Here is an 18,894-nt window from a genome sequence, read left to right as displayed (position 1 = left end):
GGGGGGGGGGGGTGCGATTTTACTTTCGCGTGACGCAACGTCCAGCGCGACACATCACTATACCGACGGACATCCCACCAGTGTGCTTCGCAACAGATAAGCAGTCAAAATGACGCTTCATAGGAGGTTTTGCCAATTGTGATATAGGTAATACGTTTCGTCTCATTCGCTTGCGCTGACTTTAGCAAATCAAAGTGCTCTGAAAGAGAAAGCCACGGAAGTGATCAGTCGACAATAATACGACCCACTATACTGTGCTCCCTATTGAAAGCACAGTTCCATGACTCTCAGGTATGGCTTTGTTTTCGTACCTTGTCAAAGTGCTTTTATTTAATAAAGGCACATGCGTGTACCATGCAGGTTAGTCTTGGACTTGTGATTATGGTTATAAATTTCTAATGATCAGTTTTGTCTCGTTATACGACTATGAGAGAAGAAGACAGGAAAGGCAGGGAGGTTACGCAGAGGCGAGTTTCCGGTTTGCTACCCTGCACTTGGTGGGGGGATATATGGGTTGGAAAGAACAATGAGAGAGAGAAAAGAAGGGGGGGGGGGGGCAGGAACAGGTAACAAAAAGGCATTCCAATCACAGGCTGTTCACACAGGTCCAGTCGATCTCAAGAAGCGCAGTAGCGCTTGCATGGCCTTTTTATGCGATGTTAAGTCGCGTCGATGTTGCAAAATTCTTTCTTCCGACAGAGGTTGGTCATCCAACTGGTTCAGCACGATGGTAAGTGATTGCCTCTGTACACTGTACTGAGGGCACTGGCAAAAGACATGCCGAATTGTTTCCGCGTCGCCGCAATGACCACATGCTGCATGCGGTGTCGGTCATCTATTGCGACCCGGGGTCGAAGGTGAGAGACGGACTCTTGGAGCAGACGAAGAAGAGACGAAAGCTTTATGCAATATCTACAGATATAGCACGTAATAGCAGGTAATATAGCTGGCAATAGCAGTAAGAGCGCCCCTGCCGCCAGACAATGCAAACTAGCTGTCCGATGCGGCTCGGAAGATTGGATGTGCCGGTTGAGCGACGTAGTCGATGGTTTGGAGGTACAGGCTTTGCGGCTTTTTCCCGCCGGTGGTCTTTCCTGCTGCTCGGCCCTGAGTATGTCCACTGGAACGACCGAGAATCAACAAAGCCAAACCACTCCTGCCAAAGTAAGCACCCTCCGAATGCTCTTCAAACCGCCAGACCAAAATCGCTGAACAAAGCATTTTATGAGATCTGGCTACGCTAAACAAAGCAACAAAAAAAGTTACCGAACAACACGAGACACGTATCCGAGAGAAAAATTCAAGATACGGACCTTTTTCCCTTTAATTTTCAATGCGTGAGCACGGCCACACGACGTGCGTTTCATCGAGCGGCCATGGCGTGAGTGTTAATCAAATCCGAATTGCTTCGTAAGCGATTCTCAACTGTAATGCGGGCAGGTTGGCAAAGTTCAAGGTTGCCGAAGATGACTTAATTTTGCCCCCGAAAGCCATAGACGAAAACGCGGAGCGATTCTGATCTGTGCGCTTGGGCGCCACTTCGCAAAAGTACGGAACGACATCCGACAACTGTAACTGTATATCCAAATAGCCCTCCGCTTAGTGCTGTCTAAATGCACTAGGCGAAACGAGTACTACATTTTTAAAGCACATAAGTGGTCCTAACAAACTAAAACTCGCGCGAATAACATGAAAGCAAAGGTGAATCAAAATTCTACCTGACACTTACAACTAACGCGTACAATACAAAACAAGTCCCAATCGAAATTAGACATTTAGGCTCTTCCTAGCCTATAGATACACGTAAAAACAAGAAACAAATGACAACACTGACGTTTTCTCTACTCGAGCGTTCAGCAATCAGGTCTCTATAAAAAAATTATCAACAAACTAAAAAATTGTCGGTGTCTGGCGAACAGAAAGGGCCAGAGCATAAAAAAATGCGCTCTTCTTGGCATATCCACCCTTTCATACGCTCAACACGCGACTCAACCTTATCGCAAAAAAAAACACAAAAATTGAATGCTAAAAGACAAATAACAGAATGTGCTTTCAAAATACCTTGGTTTTAATCGATTGCTGTTCACAAACACACCCTTTCAGACGCGCTCGAGCGGGTCGTCCATTCTCGGGTCTACGTGTTGTCCACTTGCGACACCACAACAAAGCTTATTTGCCCGAAGTACCTATAACAGTAGCCGTGACTTTCAAACTGCTGCCTGCAAACACTCTGGACCACGGACCCGCGTGCGCGCTGTCCCTTTCTCCGCCAGGCCGTCGCCGTTCTTTCCTCCAGGAAGGGAGCGGCCATTGAAGCAGGCTTTCGAGCGCACTCGGCGCTTCGCTACGTTCCTCCCCGTTTTCCTAACGTGTTGGCGGCTTGACCTGACTCGTATTACCGCCCGAGTCCGACTTCCTCGGCTTGCGCCTTCGTAGTTTGCCCTCGGCGCGGCTCGCAAAGCCTGCTGTCTCGGCACTCATACTCGCAGGTACGTTGCCTTCTCGTCGCAACGATATCGCTCCGGGCGGCAAAACCAAGCTAGGCTCGTGGTCCTCGCTAGATGTCTGTGCGTCTGACAGAACATGACTGCATCCGACGCCATCTGAGCTAACCGGCTTGCCCTGAGGTCTCTCCGCAACTGAGCGGATTTTGTCGCTGCTATCGAGATCAAAAGGGCCACTGTCGGCCACTGTTTCCAAAGCGGCTTCTCTAGACTGCGAAACAACATCATGTTCGCGCTCGTCACTTAACGTGTGTACGAATGGCACCACAGCATTTCCTACGCATCCTGAGGTAGTAGCCATCTCAATAGGCGGCCTGTCCTCGACAAGCTCGGCATTGTCGCTATCATCTTGGCCTTCGCAGTCGGCCCGACTTACAGCATCAAAATGCCTCAACAGAGCCATATTTGCCTCATCGTAGTGCCGATTCTCCTCATCGAGCAGGTGTTCCAGAACACACGCGAGATTCTAAGGGAGCAACGAGATTAACCGCTCGGACCAGAGGTCCCGGTTGACACCTTCTTTTTCGCGAACCTTTCAAAGTCCGCAAGAAAAGTAACAATGCTCTCGCCTGCCTTGAAATTGTGGAGATGGTATCGCGCTGTGCGCCATGTCCATGTTTGACTTTCTCGACGGCGCTCTCGCCTTGCCTTTTCCTCAGAACTTTCGTGCTCCTTTCCTTCTAGCTCGCACCTCTCACGTCTCTCGCGTTCTTTTGCCTCCAGCTTTCGCTCAACAATCATCTCCCAAGCCTCTTCAGCTTCCTCGATCGTCACTTCCTCTGACGGCATCACGTCGAGAATCGCTTTTTCCTTGCTTTTTCGGAGCCAGCGGAAATACCCAACTACTCGCAAATTTGAATGAGGTCCTGAACTTGGAATTCCTCCATCGCGATCTCGTTCCTCGTCTTGCTGGCCCACTAAATTTACCTTACTTCAAACTAGAATCCACTATTTAAGAAGGTTAGTTAATAAATCATAGTCCGCCAAAAAACAACTCTCTCTTAACATCTGCCTGTGCTAGAGAGGTCTGCGACATGAAAAGCAAACATCAGGCACTCACCCAGCCCAAGTGGTTGACGCCGGTCGGTCTTGTAGCTGCCATCGAGCAGTGTAGCAGGCTTCTTCGGTCCTCGTATCTCGCAGCTTGCCATTCGCTGTTCAGATACTGGTTCGCCAATCCCATAGCTGTCATCCACTATTGCGACTTCGGGGTCGAGGACGAGAGACGGACTCTTGGAGCAGACCAAGAGGAGACGAAAGCTTTATACAATATGTACACATATAGCAGGTAATAGCTGGTAATGGCAGTAAGAGCGCACCAGACCGACGAGGCGGCTGGTGGCGGCTCTCTGTTAACAAAAGGCCGGTTCTGTCTTGAATCCCTTTTATTGCGATAGCAATTATATGGACACTTCAACCGGATTTCTGCCGTCGGTGTCGCCGTCGTCGTCACCGTCGCCGTGAGGTTCCGTATAGATTCCAAGGGCGATAAAACCGTCGCCGCGCGTCGTATGCGCGAGTGAAAGCGCGCGGGATAGCGCGCTATCACGGAGAGCGAACGCATGGCGGAAAGCAAACGCGACCGTCGCGCGAAAGGCTGTGGGGGTATGGGAGGGAGGGAGGCGGGGCGACGCTGTGCTGCTTCACCAAATGCTTATCTTGCAACCGGGCGCAAGGGGAACTGGCCACTCAATCTCCCACGCGAAAGCAAGAAAGCGGGAAGGCAGAGCGGGGAGGCAGAAAAACGCAGGGGGGGGGGGGGGAGGGGGGGAGCGCCCGTCACTTCGACGAAGGCACGCGGTGGGGGCGCAACATCATCCCTATACGGAACGCGTAGGCATTGGTAAACGCGACGCCCAACCATAGCCTACACAAAATGGTCGCGTCTCTTCGGGGAAGTCTTGGTGGAAGTCGAAGGTTTAAGGTTGGATCCAGGGTGTACAAACGGGCGTCCATAAAATGTTCTTCATTCCACTCTGATGTAGTGCTTTGGCGTGCAAGTAGGCGGAACATCCTTGCAGCATCTGCCCTAGACAGCGGGATCGATAGGCGATTGTCTTCTTCATGAGCCGAACGAGCAGCTTGATCGGCACGTACATTGCCAGTGATTCCACAGGGATTTGGTAGCCACTTAAAGATGATTTCATGTCCTTTCTCAGTCAGGTGGTGTATAGCCTCTGTGATTTCGAATACCAACCGTTCATGCAGACAGTGCCATACGGCTGACAGTAAACACCGCAGTGCCATCTTCGAGTCGCACAAAATCGACCATTTGCGTGTTGCTTCGTCATTAATAAAATGTAGTGTGACTCGAAGCGTTGCGAATTCTGCTGCCAGTCGACGCTGTCAAGTGGGCTGTTTTCAATTTGATAGTTGGTCTAGATCTTCCTCGAAGTGCGTCAACGGCGGCAACTATTGCAATCACCAGAGACCACCTCGTCGAGACCCACATCGCAGTTGAAGCACTAAGAGTGCGCGTAAGGCACCTTGCCCGGACTCCTTGCCACCATCTAGCATCTCTACCTGTGGAGAGACCACGTGCCTTGTTCTGTCGAACGGTATCCGCACATCGTGAGACTATACCATCTTGTTTCACACCTGCCGCGAGACCTTCGACTCCTCATTGGTGCCTCATTCAGCCAAAGATCAACCTGACAATACCTGGCATCCGGAAAGAAGCAGATATGCCATCGCCGGCTCTTAAACAGCTTACATTACTCCTGTTATATGAGAAGTACCGGAATTACACCTATATATGCACCGATGTCCCCGTCCTGCCGAACAGCTCTACCGCAGCTGTCGTCATTCCAGCAATAGCCACAACTATGAGACTCAGTGGATGCAAAACCGCCTGCCACAACATTAAGAGCATGACAAAATTCACTAAGTGAAACAAGAAATAATGACTGCCTCATGGCTTTTCAGGAGCTTTACGACAAAACAAATGTGTACACCGAGGCACGCAACAGCGCCGTTTTCTTGCGCTCTTTGATATTTGCAGCCGCGATGACTCTTAAATGACCGTCAGGCGTATACTTGACACGGTTGCAGTCGCTCACTCACTCTGCTAGAAACCCGAGACGCTGAATACACCGTGCCGAATCAAAGAGAAATCTCTGTAATTGCCTACCAAAGGCTCAATGAACCGCAAGGAAAGCAAACCATGTCAGCAGGCTATTATTCCTTCCCGCTGAGCGAATAGCAGCCAACTCAAATGGTGCCGCATGCGTTTTTTGACGTCCGGCGCGCGCCCTCATTTGACAGGCTTCATTTGTCGGGAAGGTCTGTGAAAACATGCACGACGTCCGCACATTGAAACAGCGTGGAATCAAGGTACCACCAGCCTGGGGTGCCGTTTACCGCTAGCCGCGAGGCGTGTTATTAAGAGCAACTGTTTCGGCGGGTTACACGGACGTGGTACTTGCGATACCGATCGTTACAGCGATGCCGTCGCGCTTGGCCCAGATCTCTTCCGCCAAAAACACGCGCACGCACACAATGATGCCCCAGAGATGTTCGCAGTCAGCAGCTATAATGTCGCTTGTCTATTTGCTCAACCTTGGCGCGCAGGCTGTACTATATAAGTACCGCTTTGTATAATTAAGTCTATACGCGAGCTTGTCCTGGATCCGGGGGTCAACAAATTAAAGACGTTTCTTTTTTTTTTTTCGCTTTGTAAGCGCGGTCGTTTGGTTGGCTGTGCATGTCAGTGGTGCTTGCGGTGCAAAGCGAAACGACGTGGCACCGTTTCCGAGAGGAGACGAAACCCGTCAGGCTCCGCCCGCTGCCCAAGGTGAATGCATTGCGCGTTTCTCCGAGACCACGCATCTAAGGCTGAAAGGCAGCACGTCCCCGCTTGGAGTACGTCACAGCTTTTAATGAGAAGCTCAGGCGATGGAGCTTCCAGCTTGGGCTGCTCTCCTGAAAAGTCTGAAACATTGGGTTGGTTTGAAATGGGAGAATTACATATACAAACTGCTAGCGTCTTGAAAACTACACGAATGCTATACATTAATCTACAGATATATGAAGGTGTTCAATCTATAGGCTCAATCGAACATGACGAGCTGCGAATTTTGTGACCAAAATGAAGAAGTAAAACTCCTTCATGTTCTCCATCTTATAGAACGTCACCATGAAAGGTAATCAACCCAGCGCTGCACGACAAAATACTCACCAGTCCCTCCGCATCAATGAGCGCTTCATGGCCTTCATATCGTTTTGGAGCGTGTGAGAAATCGAAGAGACCGATGAAGTCGAGTAATTTCCTAACAAATAAAAAAAATGGTGATACGCGCAGATTTCTGTGATGCTTATAAGGAAATCTTTAAGCAGTTATACAAACGTGAAGACCTCAAGTATCTTGTGTTAGAGGATTAACTACGTCAGGTGCTTATAATCTGGAGAAGCAGTCAATACTGGTTCTGATAAGGCTTTCATAACTGAACGCATCCGAAATTTATAGCCACCGTGATGTGTGGTGTCACTTCTACAACAGGAAGTACTGGGCCGAAAAGTGACGTCTTTGCCAGTGAATTGGCAGTGTCGTTTAAAAAAAAAAAACAAGCTTTTATGACCAGGTACCCAAATCAAATGAACACATTGCAGATGGGCAGGAACTAGCAAGTGAAAGAGATTTAGCATGGGCGAATCACTAGACGCGGTAAGGGGAGAGCACACAAATAGTAATCAGTAAGAATTGCAGCTATTGTAGCTGTTTGGTCTAATGCTTTGGTTCCGTTCGATTCACTTCTTCCTCCACACTCGGCTGCCTCTGTTGCAGGCTTCTTAATTTCTCTGTGGCCGATTTCTTGCTTATTGTTCTGCTTGTCTATCGGGGCGCATACCTAGTGGCACATACTCAGTGGCTCAAGTTGTTGTCCACTCTGTCCACTCTGTTGTCCACTCTGCAGGGAGGAAGAAGCAAAGAAAACTTTGTCTTTAAAATGGCGTTCACAAAATTCCATACTTCTCCAGCGCCTGATCAGTATCACTATCATCAGACTCCTTCATGACGGAAACTGACTCGTTTAGGCGCCGTTCACACTGACTGACGGTAACTGACTTGTGTTTGCACCTTTGTTGACTTCTGTTGGCACCTCTTCCCCGTCACCTCACCTGTAGGGTGGTAAACCAGACTTTCGGTATTGGAATTTGTGGTGTCTCTGCTTTTCTCCTTTGTTTGCCTTCTCTCCCTCCTAACGTGGATTGATTTGTGCATGTGACTGTAAAGCAGAACAGAAGACGAAAACAATGAAATGTAACTTTGTAGTGCGTGTTCTTTCTTTCTGCCTGTCTTCTACGCTGTTTTACCGTCTCAAGCCATGTTGAACCAACCACATAGAGCAGCATCGCCCGCTTCTGCTTTGTGCATGCCAGCAGCTGTGATCATGACATGTAACCATTTCCAAGGATACTCAGGACGCGTTTACTAATAATGCATACAGGGTGTGATAAAAAACCGAGTGAGATGATCATTATCGTGCGGTATTTCTAAATTCATCAAAAGTATTTCTTATCGATGTAGCCTGAATGCTTACTTGTCGCTCTGGCCGCAGGTATATGGCGCAGGAATTGCTTAGCACGCTGATATGATTAAGAGCCAAAAAATAAAAACTCGCGATTCACGCATACACCACGAAAAAAAAAAAAAACGGGGAAAAAAGGCCTTAGAAATCATTTCTCGCGGGAAATATTTCTTTTTTATTTTTTCTACTTTTCTTTAAAATGAACTCAGTAAATACGGAACTATACATGCTACTACTGCAATTACTTCATGGGGCGAGTATCCATGCTTTTATTTAAATAAACATATATGCCACATGGCAAGCCTTCCCAAAATAGAAAAATGATCATGTGAAAGAGTTTCCGCTGTAAAGCTCTGCAGGCTGAGGACGAGATATTTCTTCACCTTTCAGAGCGATGCAATGGTTCATAAGGACGCTGTACTGCCACATATAAGTCTGTAGTCACTTCATCATTTTTTTTTTCGGTGCGAGACGCGTTCGCCCCATCAGATTAGTGCACATGTTTTTTGGTAACGAGCTCTTAAGAGACTGGAATCGCCTAATCACATGCTCCAACCGACGCAAGCACTATCAACAGTGCCGAAACGCACGATGACGCATGTCTAGATAGCAGGCAGACTCGTGCAGGATCATTGCATCCAACGGTCGCCAATTGAGCTGCCAGCATCGCAACTATCACTGCACAGTTGGATTTTGTTTCGAGGGCCCAAGTTCGCCCATTAAAGCAGGATTAGCACAAAGGGGCCGAATCGCCAGTTCAGTCTGCGGACAAGCATCAGAGGGCTCAGTGCAACCAAATCATGCTCCACACAAGGAAGCCGATGTAAACCTGGTTGTCTCACGATTCGTTGCAGCTCAGCCACGTCGCTCTCAGTCCGCGAACTGTTAAGCGATCCGGCCCATCATGTGAATCCAGCCTAAGCAGTTTTCGTCTCCCAAGGGGTCGTCGTTTACCTGCCCGCTGGCTGCCGTCACTGTAATGTGGGGATACGAACCAGACAATACAGGCCGGAATGATCGTTCGGGTGGTCAGGCAGTTTTTGGTTAAGCATGAACGAAATATTCCGATACCTTGTCCCAAATAAAACACCTTGTCAAGATTGTGTGTGTCTCGTCTTCTGCAATGCACAGAGTCTGCTACCTTTTTCGGGACGTTGCCGTCACGTTCTTCATTTTGTGAAAGATCACGTATCAGAAGAAAAAAGATATAGAAAGGAAATATGCGCAGAACAACTCTTTACTGCAACCGAACCTACAGCAGCGAATTTCCCCACAGAATCTGTGGTGGGATTCATCGCTGTGTACGAATTTTCAGATGAGCCCCTTCCAAAAATCGCAGTTTCGGCCCTCCAGACCGCGATTCACTGCGACTGAGCCGTGTTGAAATGCCACGTAGGAGCGATTCTGCTTGTCGTACCGAGGCCATGCTTTCCGACCAGGAAACTGGGGAGTCCTGCAAAAGAGAATTCATTTTACGAGCATGGTTTAGTGGCAACTAAGCTAGAGAGATGCTAATTGGTGAGGGTAATAAAACGCGCTGTTTAAAGGTTATGTACCACCAACCAGGGGGGCTATTCTGTAAGAGTCCACCTAGTGGAATATCCACTTCGGCTGTGATGGAAGGAGCCAACCAGTCTCCTTCTCGCTCGTGCTGCTGGAGCCAATCGAGACAGCCGAAGTGGACAGTCCATGAGGTGGACGCTTACAGAATAGCCCCCCTGGTGTCGTGATGAGAATTCATAAATTAAAACTTTCGCAACTTCCATAACTGCGTGTTTCATGAACTCAGGATTCAGTATTGCCTTTTCTAAAAAAAGTAATGAAAACTGTCGTTATACATAACGTAAACTCACTGTGCGACTAACGAGACTGTACCTTTCGTTTCTTTTATTTTTTGTTTTCCTTTTGCGTGTGTGTGACTTTGAACTACATTTTACATTCATATCATGCGTCGCGTCGAGGACCCCATCCTAGCGATAACGGCGGCGTGTGAGCCACGTCCGAGCCAATGGCGAAGGAAAAGAATCGAAAGTGAAATAGATTCTTATACTCTCGGACAACTTTCTATGTCTATGAGGGGAAAGCTACGGGCGCGTTGGCTACTGCCCATGTGTTACCGCGCCAAGTAGTCCGGCAGCCGTTTGACAGTGCTTTTGGTTGCTCGGAACAGACGCTGAATCGACGCAGCTTCCACGTGCGATGGTATCGCATTTTCCCAGAAGCGGAAGGTAAATACCGCAAAATAAGTAAACTTTTATACTCAGTGGTATGTTCTGTCTTATTTAACTGTTGCTAATAAGGTGCTTACGTTTTATCTTCCCCAGCCTGAACTATAACGTGGATTAGAACGCGGCACTCTTTTCAGAAGCGCTCTCACTTGTGCGCGCTTTGCCTCCGTAGTTTTCTCTTCATAGCCACAGAAAGTTGTTCGCGAGTATAGGAAATACGGGCTGAAGTCAACATTTCGACCTTGACTGTACAAGTTTTTGCGTTGTCAAACCTCCCAGCTTACTTAACCTTTTTCAGATATACAGACCTTGTTTCGCTTCCGCTCATTATCCTAACGGCTGCTGAGCGGCGATACAAATGCACGCAGGCAAATATGTCAAGCTTCCTCTTCCCACAATCCAAAATAGCATGGTCTACGTACCGATAGTAACATCAATGGTTTGTGGTCCCTTTGACGGGTACGCTTAAAAACCGCGAAAAACAAGCATTTCCGCAGTGAACATAATTAAAGCCCTGTCAGCGAGGCCTGCGCAAAATAGTTCCATGCTTACCCCGTGTGTGCAAAACTAGCCCATGCCGACATGATCGTCTCGCTCATGAGAACGTCTTCCGTCGAGTATCTTCCCGGATGACGCAGTGGTGCGCCGAACACGAACTGGTACTCGTCTGAATGGGTAGCCTCGAATTCTTCCGGCCATGGAGCGGGCAAGGTGGGGTGCGCAAATTTGTACGTGAGCAGGACGTTAACTCGACTTAAGAAGGAATCAGCAAGAAACAGTGTTGGGCAGTTGAACATGAAGTGACCGTCGGAAGACACCAGCGCGGCGAAGACATCTTCGGGAGCAGACCGCTTGCTTAAGGTTCCCAAGTAGCGCTCGGTGATTCGTTCAACGACAGCTTTCGGGAAGCCAGCAAATACGTGGGCAATATAGGCGCGTCCGAACACCACGTAAATTCCCGCTGAGGAACTCGTCCAGTTGCTATCGACGCCGTCCGCATCACTTCCCATGAAAAACAGAATGGCACCATCTCGCACGTTCGTCCCTATCATCACGTCGATCGGTAGTTCAGTGCCTTCTTCAACCGCTTCTATGGGAGGCACAGGAATTAGGGCGTCACCAATGCTCGGCAGGAAAGTGAACAGGTGGTCACTGAAGATACTCAGTTTTTAGGGAGCCTACATGCAACACCGTTTTAAAACGGCGTTGCATGTAGGCTCCCTATCAGTTCTGCGCTATCAACGTCCTCCGGCGGCACGTTCTGTAGACAGGCGTTGACTTTTGGCGTGAAAGCGTCACCTGTGTAGTCACCAGAGAGGCAATCTACGCATCGAGCGAGGTCGAGCGCCCGCCTCAACGCAGCGGCTGTGCCACTTTCGTTCTCCAGATGCAGGGGCCACCGCGGTGTCCCGCTCTGCATGATGGTCCTTCTGACGAGCCCCTTGGTCAGCGGCGAGAGAGCCAGCAACGTCGCCGCCGAACGCGCCGACGTTTTCGTGCAGCCATCGCAGCGCGAGGTACTGGTCCCACAGGCCCACGTTTCCCGGCACGTCGGACGTGTTGGCATTCATGAAACCGAAGGCGCCGAGCCTGTAGTTCGTCGACACGACGACCATCTGTCCGTAACTGGCCAGAACGCTGCCGTCGTACACGTCTAGGTTGGCCGACCCAATTCTGAACGAGCCTCCGTGCAGCCACAACATGGCGGGCAACGGAACGTCCGACGAACGGTTCGACGGCGTCCAGACGTTGAGGTACAGACAGTCTTCGCTGCTCTCGCTTTCTTCGGCCTGCCACGGCCCCGCAGGAACCTTGCCTCGCCTCTGAAAGCACGGCTTCGAGAACTCGACCGCACGAAGTTGCCCTCCCCAGGGCTTTTTGGCAACTGGCCTCTTGAACCGCAAAGCTCCCACCGGAGGCTCGGCAAAAGGTATGCCGAGAAAATGAGCGCGAACAGTGAGAATCGTAGCATACTTCCTTCCCAATAATCACGCCCGAAGTAGTCGTCACTAAAAAAAATTTAGAATGCATAACGAATGGAGAGCATATTTTAGCCGTAAACTTTAGGCATAATGGAGCTTCGGTGACCCTTTACTGGAACTGAATCAGGCAGGATACAAGTAGAGGAACCATACTTGGGAACTTTAGTAAACAGAGTTACATATTAGATGAGCATTTACTCCCGCAAGATGACTTGGAAGCATTTGTTATTATATAACAAAACAAACACAAACTTTTCGGAAATAAAGATGAAGCCTCGATTTTCCAGGTACCACTTACCTAACGTGTAATGTATAAACGTTTCCATTGCGTATACGTTAAATACGGGTTAAAGATTAACTAAAAATAATTACAGAACGTTGCAAGGAATTCGCCTAGGAGGGACTTCCAGGTTGCGGGATATGTAGCTCGGAGGCCATAACAGATTTAAGACAAATTTCCCTGCCTTGCTACTAGAAAACGCTTGTTTTTACACAAATTCAACTTTTGTATTATTGTGCTGGCTAGTTCACTATAGTACTGCCTGCACCAAGTGGCAAGTAGGCTCTAGGCTAAGTACTGCGTTGCTGCGTATGGCACGACCGCGCGGGCCCTATCTTAATGGCCATCTGCGATGGGGACAGAGCCCACGAAACACAAAACATCTTGAAAACTTCTCGGAACGGCTACAAACGGCTATAGACGTCTTGGTCTACGCGAAGACGTTAAACAGATGTTCTTGGAAACATTATGTAGCAGGAAGTACTACATAATGTACAGTTACTAATGTACAGTTAATCAAATATGCTATTGTTTTTCAGCTGTGGTAACACCCACTTCTGGGCGTCACCGGAGTATACTTTGGTAAACGTCTTGAGAGCGTATAACTCAAGAACTTTTTTAAATGTTTTTGTCGGAAAATGTGCGACATGCTTGGGCGTGCGCGTGAAAGTGAAAAAGATTTAAAATGCGCGTTCCCGACGCGCAGCGTTACATTCCGTGCGACTTTAACAAGCCATATGCAATCCGTTAACGTCGCATCATATGCCCTTTCGCTGCTTTCCCCCTTTGGGTGAACAAGCAGAAAAGGCCTGCGGGGTTATTTGATTCCTTTCCGATTTTTTCACTCGATGAGTCTGTCACGACAGTCAAAGTTTAGAAAAAAAGAAAACGGGCCGGGCGCACACGTGCACGCCCGTTCAGCGTTCTTATCAGAGCCGTGCCGTCCTTTCCCTTTGCGTGAATAAGCGGTGAAGAAGCCGGAATTGCGATACCAGCTATCGTCACCAACAGATCTGGCCGCGCGCAGTCGCAAACGTGCGCTCCGTTTGAGCGAACTGCTATCTGCTCTTGGACCACGTGTCTTGGACCGCACCAGGGGGGCGCGCTGAAGTTTCCGCGAGCGATTCAAAGGGCCGTGCTCATGCTCGCAAGCGTTCGCTCGCCAGTGCTCGTGCTTCTCTTCCCAAGTCTTTTGCTCACGTTCAAGCCTTGACCAGTGCCTGCAGATACGGTGCAGTTCCTTGCGGTACGTATACGTTTACCTGCTACAACTTGCACGCCACTTTTGTTTTGGCGGGCCCGTGCTGGCGCGAAGTTTAGACTCGAATATATTTGCATGCACGGTATGTAGCAGAACGTTCTTTTGTGATCTGGGAGGTAAAGCTGGAGTTTCACATAATTGGTTGAATGATATTACAGAAATTATAGCTGCGTGTGGCCTTTAAGATGGCAGCAGCGTGCTGCATTGCGTAGTATACCGGGGCTTTGCTCTCTTGGCTTCTCCTCTGTGTAGCTTCCAGCCCGCTAGCAGGCAGGAAAATAGTCTTGCATTGGTGTGGTAACTTCACTTATAGTTGGAGGATTGGAAAACTTTTTGCGGCACGAGATTCGTGAGACGACGTCCTTTAATATAGTGAGGCCATTCTATGATTAGGTAAGTGTTTAGGGTCCCTTTAGGAAGAGGATGGTTTTATTGACATGTGGTACAATACCGCAGGGATATCGTAAGAGACACTCGGAAGGAGCAGTTGCCGGCCTTGATTGTCAGGCTAAGCCCACCTGTTGCTACAACCCACCAACACCACTATTTAAACAAAAGTGGCATACTCTTCAAACAGATTTGTTTTCAAACCATCTAACTGCTAATGACCTACTGCAAGTCGTGTGTGGATCAAACCATTTGCCAGTTTAATTTCACTCTACAGTAGCTTTTTCATATCATATCTGCAACATAATTCTGAATGTCATCGTACAGGATAAGATTTTGAGAGAAACTATTGCTTAAATTTATAAAGTAAATGTGACCGAGGTAAAACAACGGCACATATGTTGCTATTTGAAATACCGAATCGCACATCTTTATTGTAAATCAAGCGTGGCTTAGTCACTTTTTCTTCACTGTTGTATTACAGAGCAAACTTCTGTGGGCAGCCAGCGGTATCCAAGAGGGAAGGGACCTGGATTGCTGTGGTTACTGCAGCTACGTCTTATTTTCTGTGGTCACCTTTTCTACTGTATTAAAAAATGTTGTAAAATAATTCTGCATGTCCTTTAATTTATTAGTCAATAAAGCCGCTTTCTCACAAGGTTAGGTGATTTTTTTCTGCATGTTGTTATGCACATTTGCTTTGGATGTGTATTGCACATTTGATATGTTAAAACATTTTATGCAAGTTATTGTACATAATGTAATGTAATGCTTCAATTTTTCAGTTCTACATAGTAACATGTGTACTATGAAGCTAGCATACGGATGCATAGTATGCTACATCCGTATGCTAGCAATAATTTGCTAGCATACGGATGCAGTGGCCAATAATTTTGCTTACCACGTCACTGTAGAATGACAATCTATAAATGCTGCTTTAAAGACAGCTATAAAAGCCTTCATATTGTTTCTAAAGCCATTATACGTTATGACTTTGGAAACAATATGCAGGCTTTTATAGCTTAATTAAAAATTTTGTTAGACGTCCCCAGAATTCTGTTAATTTATAACAGAATTCTGGGAACGTCTAATACAATTCTTAAGTTTCTTGTCAAGATGTTTTATAAAAGCCTGCATAATGTTTCCGAAGCCATTATTACAGAATTCTGGGAACGTCTAATACAATTTTTGAAGTTGTTCTTGTGGAGATGTTTATTAGCCAACTTCTAGCGTAACGTTAGCAGGGCTTACTGAAGTACCTGTAGACGTCGACGGCTAGAAAATGTCTTGACCAGGACAGCTATTAGACTTTTGAATTATCCGTTCAAGACATCTTTTAGACATCAAATAGCTGCTTGTGTGTTTCGTGGGAGTACTATGAGCGCTGATGGCTTTGTGCGCGCTATGTTTTCGCCGCTTAGTTCGCGTTGAAGCGAGCGGCAGCACGAAGATCAATTCGCTCGCTGCTGCTGCCGCGCTCTTCGTCACTCCAGCGTTTTGACAGCGAGTTTTCCGCGTTCATCGAGTGAGATGTGTTCATGTTTGCTTGTGCGCGCGTGACACCATGCTTGTTAATTTAGTTAGTGTGCCTATGTTTACACGTTTATACAGCCGATAAAAACTACTATCCTTACTTTATATAGCTGTCCACTAATTTGCTATCGCAATAGATGCTTCGCCATTCGGACGAGACTGCGACTTTTTTTATAGCAGTGTACTTTATTGCGTACTTGAAGCTTAGCCATGTATTCGGAGTCATCGTGTTTGTACTGTCAGGTTCTTCATGACATCGACCCTTAGAGTTCCTTAGAATGTTCTTAATTTGATAAAGAACGCAAAGTGTTAATAAGTGGACTGAAGCGCTGACTGACCACGCGCACAAGCGCAAGTGACATTTTATTTCCGCGAGGACACTGAATATTTGGAACAAAGTGCTGTTTCGACTCCTCTTAATCTTCGCGTCTGGCGGAGTGATTGTCGGTAGATTTTCCAAGGCTATAGATCCACTTGCGGATAGCAACAGCCTCCTCCTATACTCGGCGCGTTGCTTATTCGTTGCGCATTCACATTGAGCGCTGTAGTATACTTACAGATAGTTACTGTATATGCTCCCTTTTATGAAGCATATACAGTAACTCTACTTATAGACCAACAGCTCCGACGTGTCATCTGCGTCAAACATGCGCCCCTATATTTATTTATTTATTTAACAATACTGCTGATCTCACACGAGATCATAGCAGGGAGGGCACATACATTAGTACAGTGTAAAAGATGCATGACAGGTATGTAAAACACAATGCAATACAGTGTTACAATAATTATATTCATCAAGTCAACTGAAACAATATATAAAGAACGAAAGTACTTGGAACACAGTGAAACTCAGTCAGCAAAACGAAAGGGGGCACAATTGTGATACAAGTGCAAAATCAGAATACATAGAACGTAATTCAGTTCAAAAATGTACATAATGAGGTGTAAGATTAGTGATGAACAGCTATGCACGTATTTCCTCGACCAATTCTAGAAAATTTTCTAAAGTCCGAGTGCTCGTGACTGAAGGGTCCAGTTGGTTGCACTCTCTAATTGCACAGTTAAAATAAGAGCATTTAAAACAGTTTGAGTTGTACATGCATGCGTTCAACAAGGGTATGAGGATGTTTATGGCGTGTAGGTCTTGTACGGGAGAAAGAGAACTTTAGATGTGTTAATGTTTATTTCGCCATGGATTAATTGATACAAGAACTTCAGTCGGGCTAGTTTTGCTCGATTTTGTAAGGTTAGCATACCAGCTTGCTTTAGTAAGCTAGTTGGTGAGTCAGTTAGCTTGTATTTATTAAAGATAAACCTTAACGCCTTTCTCTGCACCCCCTCTAGTCTGTCAATAAGTTCGTTAGTAAAAGGAAACCAAACAATGTTAGCGTACTCAAGGATTGGCTGAACAATCATGCGATAAGCCAACAGCTTTGTGGCGGGTGGTGCCAGGCGAAGGAGTCTTCTCAGGAAGAAAAGTCCCTTCAGTGCAGTCGATGTAATGTTCTCAACATGCGTATTCCATCGAAGATCATGGGATAACGTTAAACCCAAGTACTTATGCTCTAAAAACCTAGTCAGAGGTGTGTTATTATAGTGTAGGTGAAGTGCGGTATTTTTTTTCTTTTTAGTTATTGTTAATGTTACCGATTTCTGTGCATTTAGAGTCATCTGCCACTCCTGACACCAAATGAAAACAGACTCTAGAGCATTATTTAGAATTTCATGGTCATCATTAGAATTAATTTCACGATACAAGATGCAATCATCCGCAAAAAGACACATATTTACATGACACCTAGCAGCTGGCAAGTCATTTATGTAAATAAGAAATAAAACAGGTCCCAGGACGCTACCCTGGGGTACACCGGAAGTTACAGGGGCTAAGCTAGAAGCTTCATTATTTATTTGAACGAACTGTGATCGGTTAGCGAGGTAGTTTTCAATCCAATCAACAACAGGACCGTCACCTATTGTTGAACGAATTTTTTAACTAGTTTTTTTTTTTTTCTTTGTGGGGTACGCGGTCGAAGGCCTTTGAAAAGTCTAGTAAAATTAGGTCTATCTGTTGTCCATTGTCTATACATTGAGATATGTCGTGCGTTAGTTCTATAAGTTGCGTGGCTGTCGAACGTCTCCTCCGGAAACCATGCTGACACGGTGATAGTATGGATTCTTCGTCAAGGTATGTGGTTATGTGTTTTAGGACTATGTGTTCAAGAAGTTTGCATACAGTCGAAGTTAGTGAAATAGGTCTGAAATTTGACGCCTGAGAAGCGCTTCCAGATTTATGAACTGGGACAACCTTGGCAATTTTCCAATCTGCAGGAAGAGTACTGGTTGTTAGAGATTTGTTAAAAATTAGGCACAGATATTTAGCGCTCCATTCAGCATATATCACAAGAAATACGTCGCATTTGGCCCGTTTTCGGCTTTGTTAAAGTTCATGAAACTTGCTAAGTTCAGTGTCTGGCTGCTTTGCAATACAATGTAGTCCATCTTTAACGATAAAAAAAAATTAAATATGCCCGCACACACGCCGTCAAAATCTATGACGTCACGGTGAGCCGGTGCGGAAAGTTCGAAGCGGTGGCGTCACCAGTCTTTCGTTTCTGCGTCTTCTCCGGCTTGCCAAACTTCTCGTGGTAAGTGTTTACATTTTTTTTTTTTTTTTACAGCGAAGCCGTTAAGGGCTAGTTCCCCCAGGATCGTGTCCGCGTGTAGAAAAGCAACGTGACCTAGCTGGAGAGGAGAAAAGAACAGCTGAACCCCGTGAGAATGCTGTGAGAGGGTGCAGATGAAAAATGTCAGTTTCGCCCTAAGGGCGAAGCAATGAATGCGATAGCAACACAGCAATGTCATACGAAGTAAGGTGAGCGGCTTTTGTATCAATATGAGTTGTAGTAAACATGAGCTGATTAAGTAAGCAGGTGTGCTGCGGCGTAAGTAGACTGACATGAAGAGAGACTCGATGACCACGAGAAGGCGCGTGTGAAACGGTGGTGTTGATGAGAAGCGCTTCCCGTGGGCAGCGCGTGCGAAGGGACACACCTGTAGCGCTGCACTGCCGATCCGGGCAGCATTGCATGTGTAGCGTGCGTTGAAAATGTCGCCCGACTATTACTAACTGAATGAACAAGCGTGGTGTGAGCGCGCACAAACAAACACGGATAGATCACACTGAATGA

General features: G+C 46.9%; 2 protein-coding genes across 2 annotated transcripts; both read right to left on the bottom strand.

Annotated features, from left to right (window-relative positions):
- Positions 1-9,341: 9,341 nt before the first annotated feature.
- LOC119455173 (acetylcholinesterase-1-like) lies at positions 9,342-11,422 on the bottom strand. The gene is made up of 2 exons (XM_037716616.2): positions 10,813-11,422; positions 9,342-9,485 (listed from the first exon to the last, which is right to left on the bottom strand). The coding sequence occupies exons 1-2, from the start codon at positions 11,310-11,312 to the stop codon at positions 9,344-9,346; spliced, it is 642 nt and encodes a 213-aa protein (XP_037572544.2). The 5' UTR covers positions 11,313-11,422; the 3' UTR covers positions 9,342-9,343.
- A 145-nt stretch (positions 11,423-11,567) lies between these two features.
- LOC125946352 (acetylcholinesterase-1-like) lies at positions 11,568-12,264 on the bottom strand. The gene has a single exon (XM_049669150.1). The coding sequence runs from the start codon at positions 11,961-11,963 to the stop codon at positions 11,568-11,570; it is 396 nt and encodes a 131-aa protein (XP_049525107.1). The 5' UTR covers positions 11,964-12,264.
- Between the last annotated feature and the right edge of the window lie 6,630 nt (positions 12,265-18,894).

The sequence above is a fragment of the Dermacentor silvarum genome, chromosome 6 (assembly GCF_013339745.2).
Source record: "Dermacentor silvarum isolate Dsil-2018 chromosome 6, BIME_Dsil_1.4, whole genome shotgun sequence".
Lineage (NCBI taxonomy): Eukaryota > Metazoa > Arthropoda > Arachnida > Ixodida > Ixodidae > Dermacentor > Dermacentor silvarum.
The sequence above is the reverse complement of the archived record's forward strand: the minus strand, read 5'-3'. Positions and strand labels throughout refer to the sequence as shown.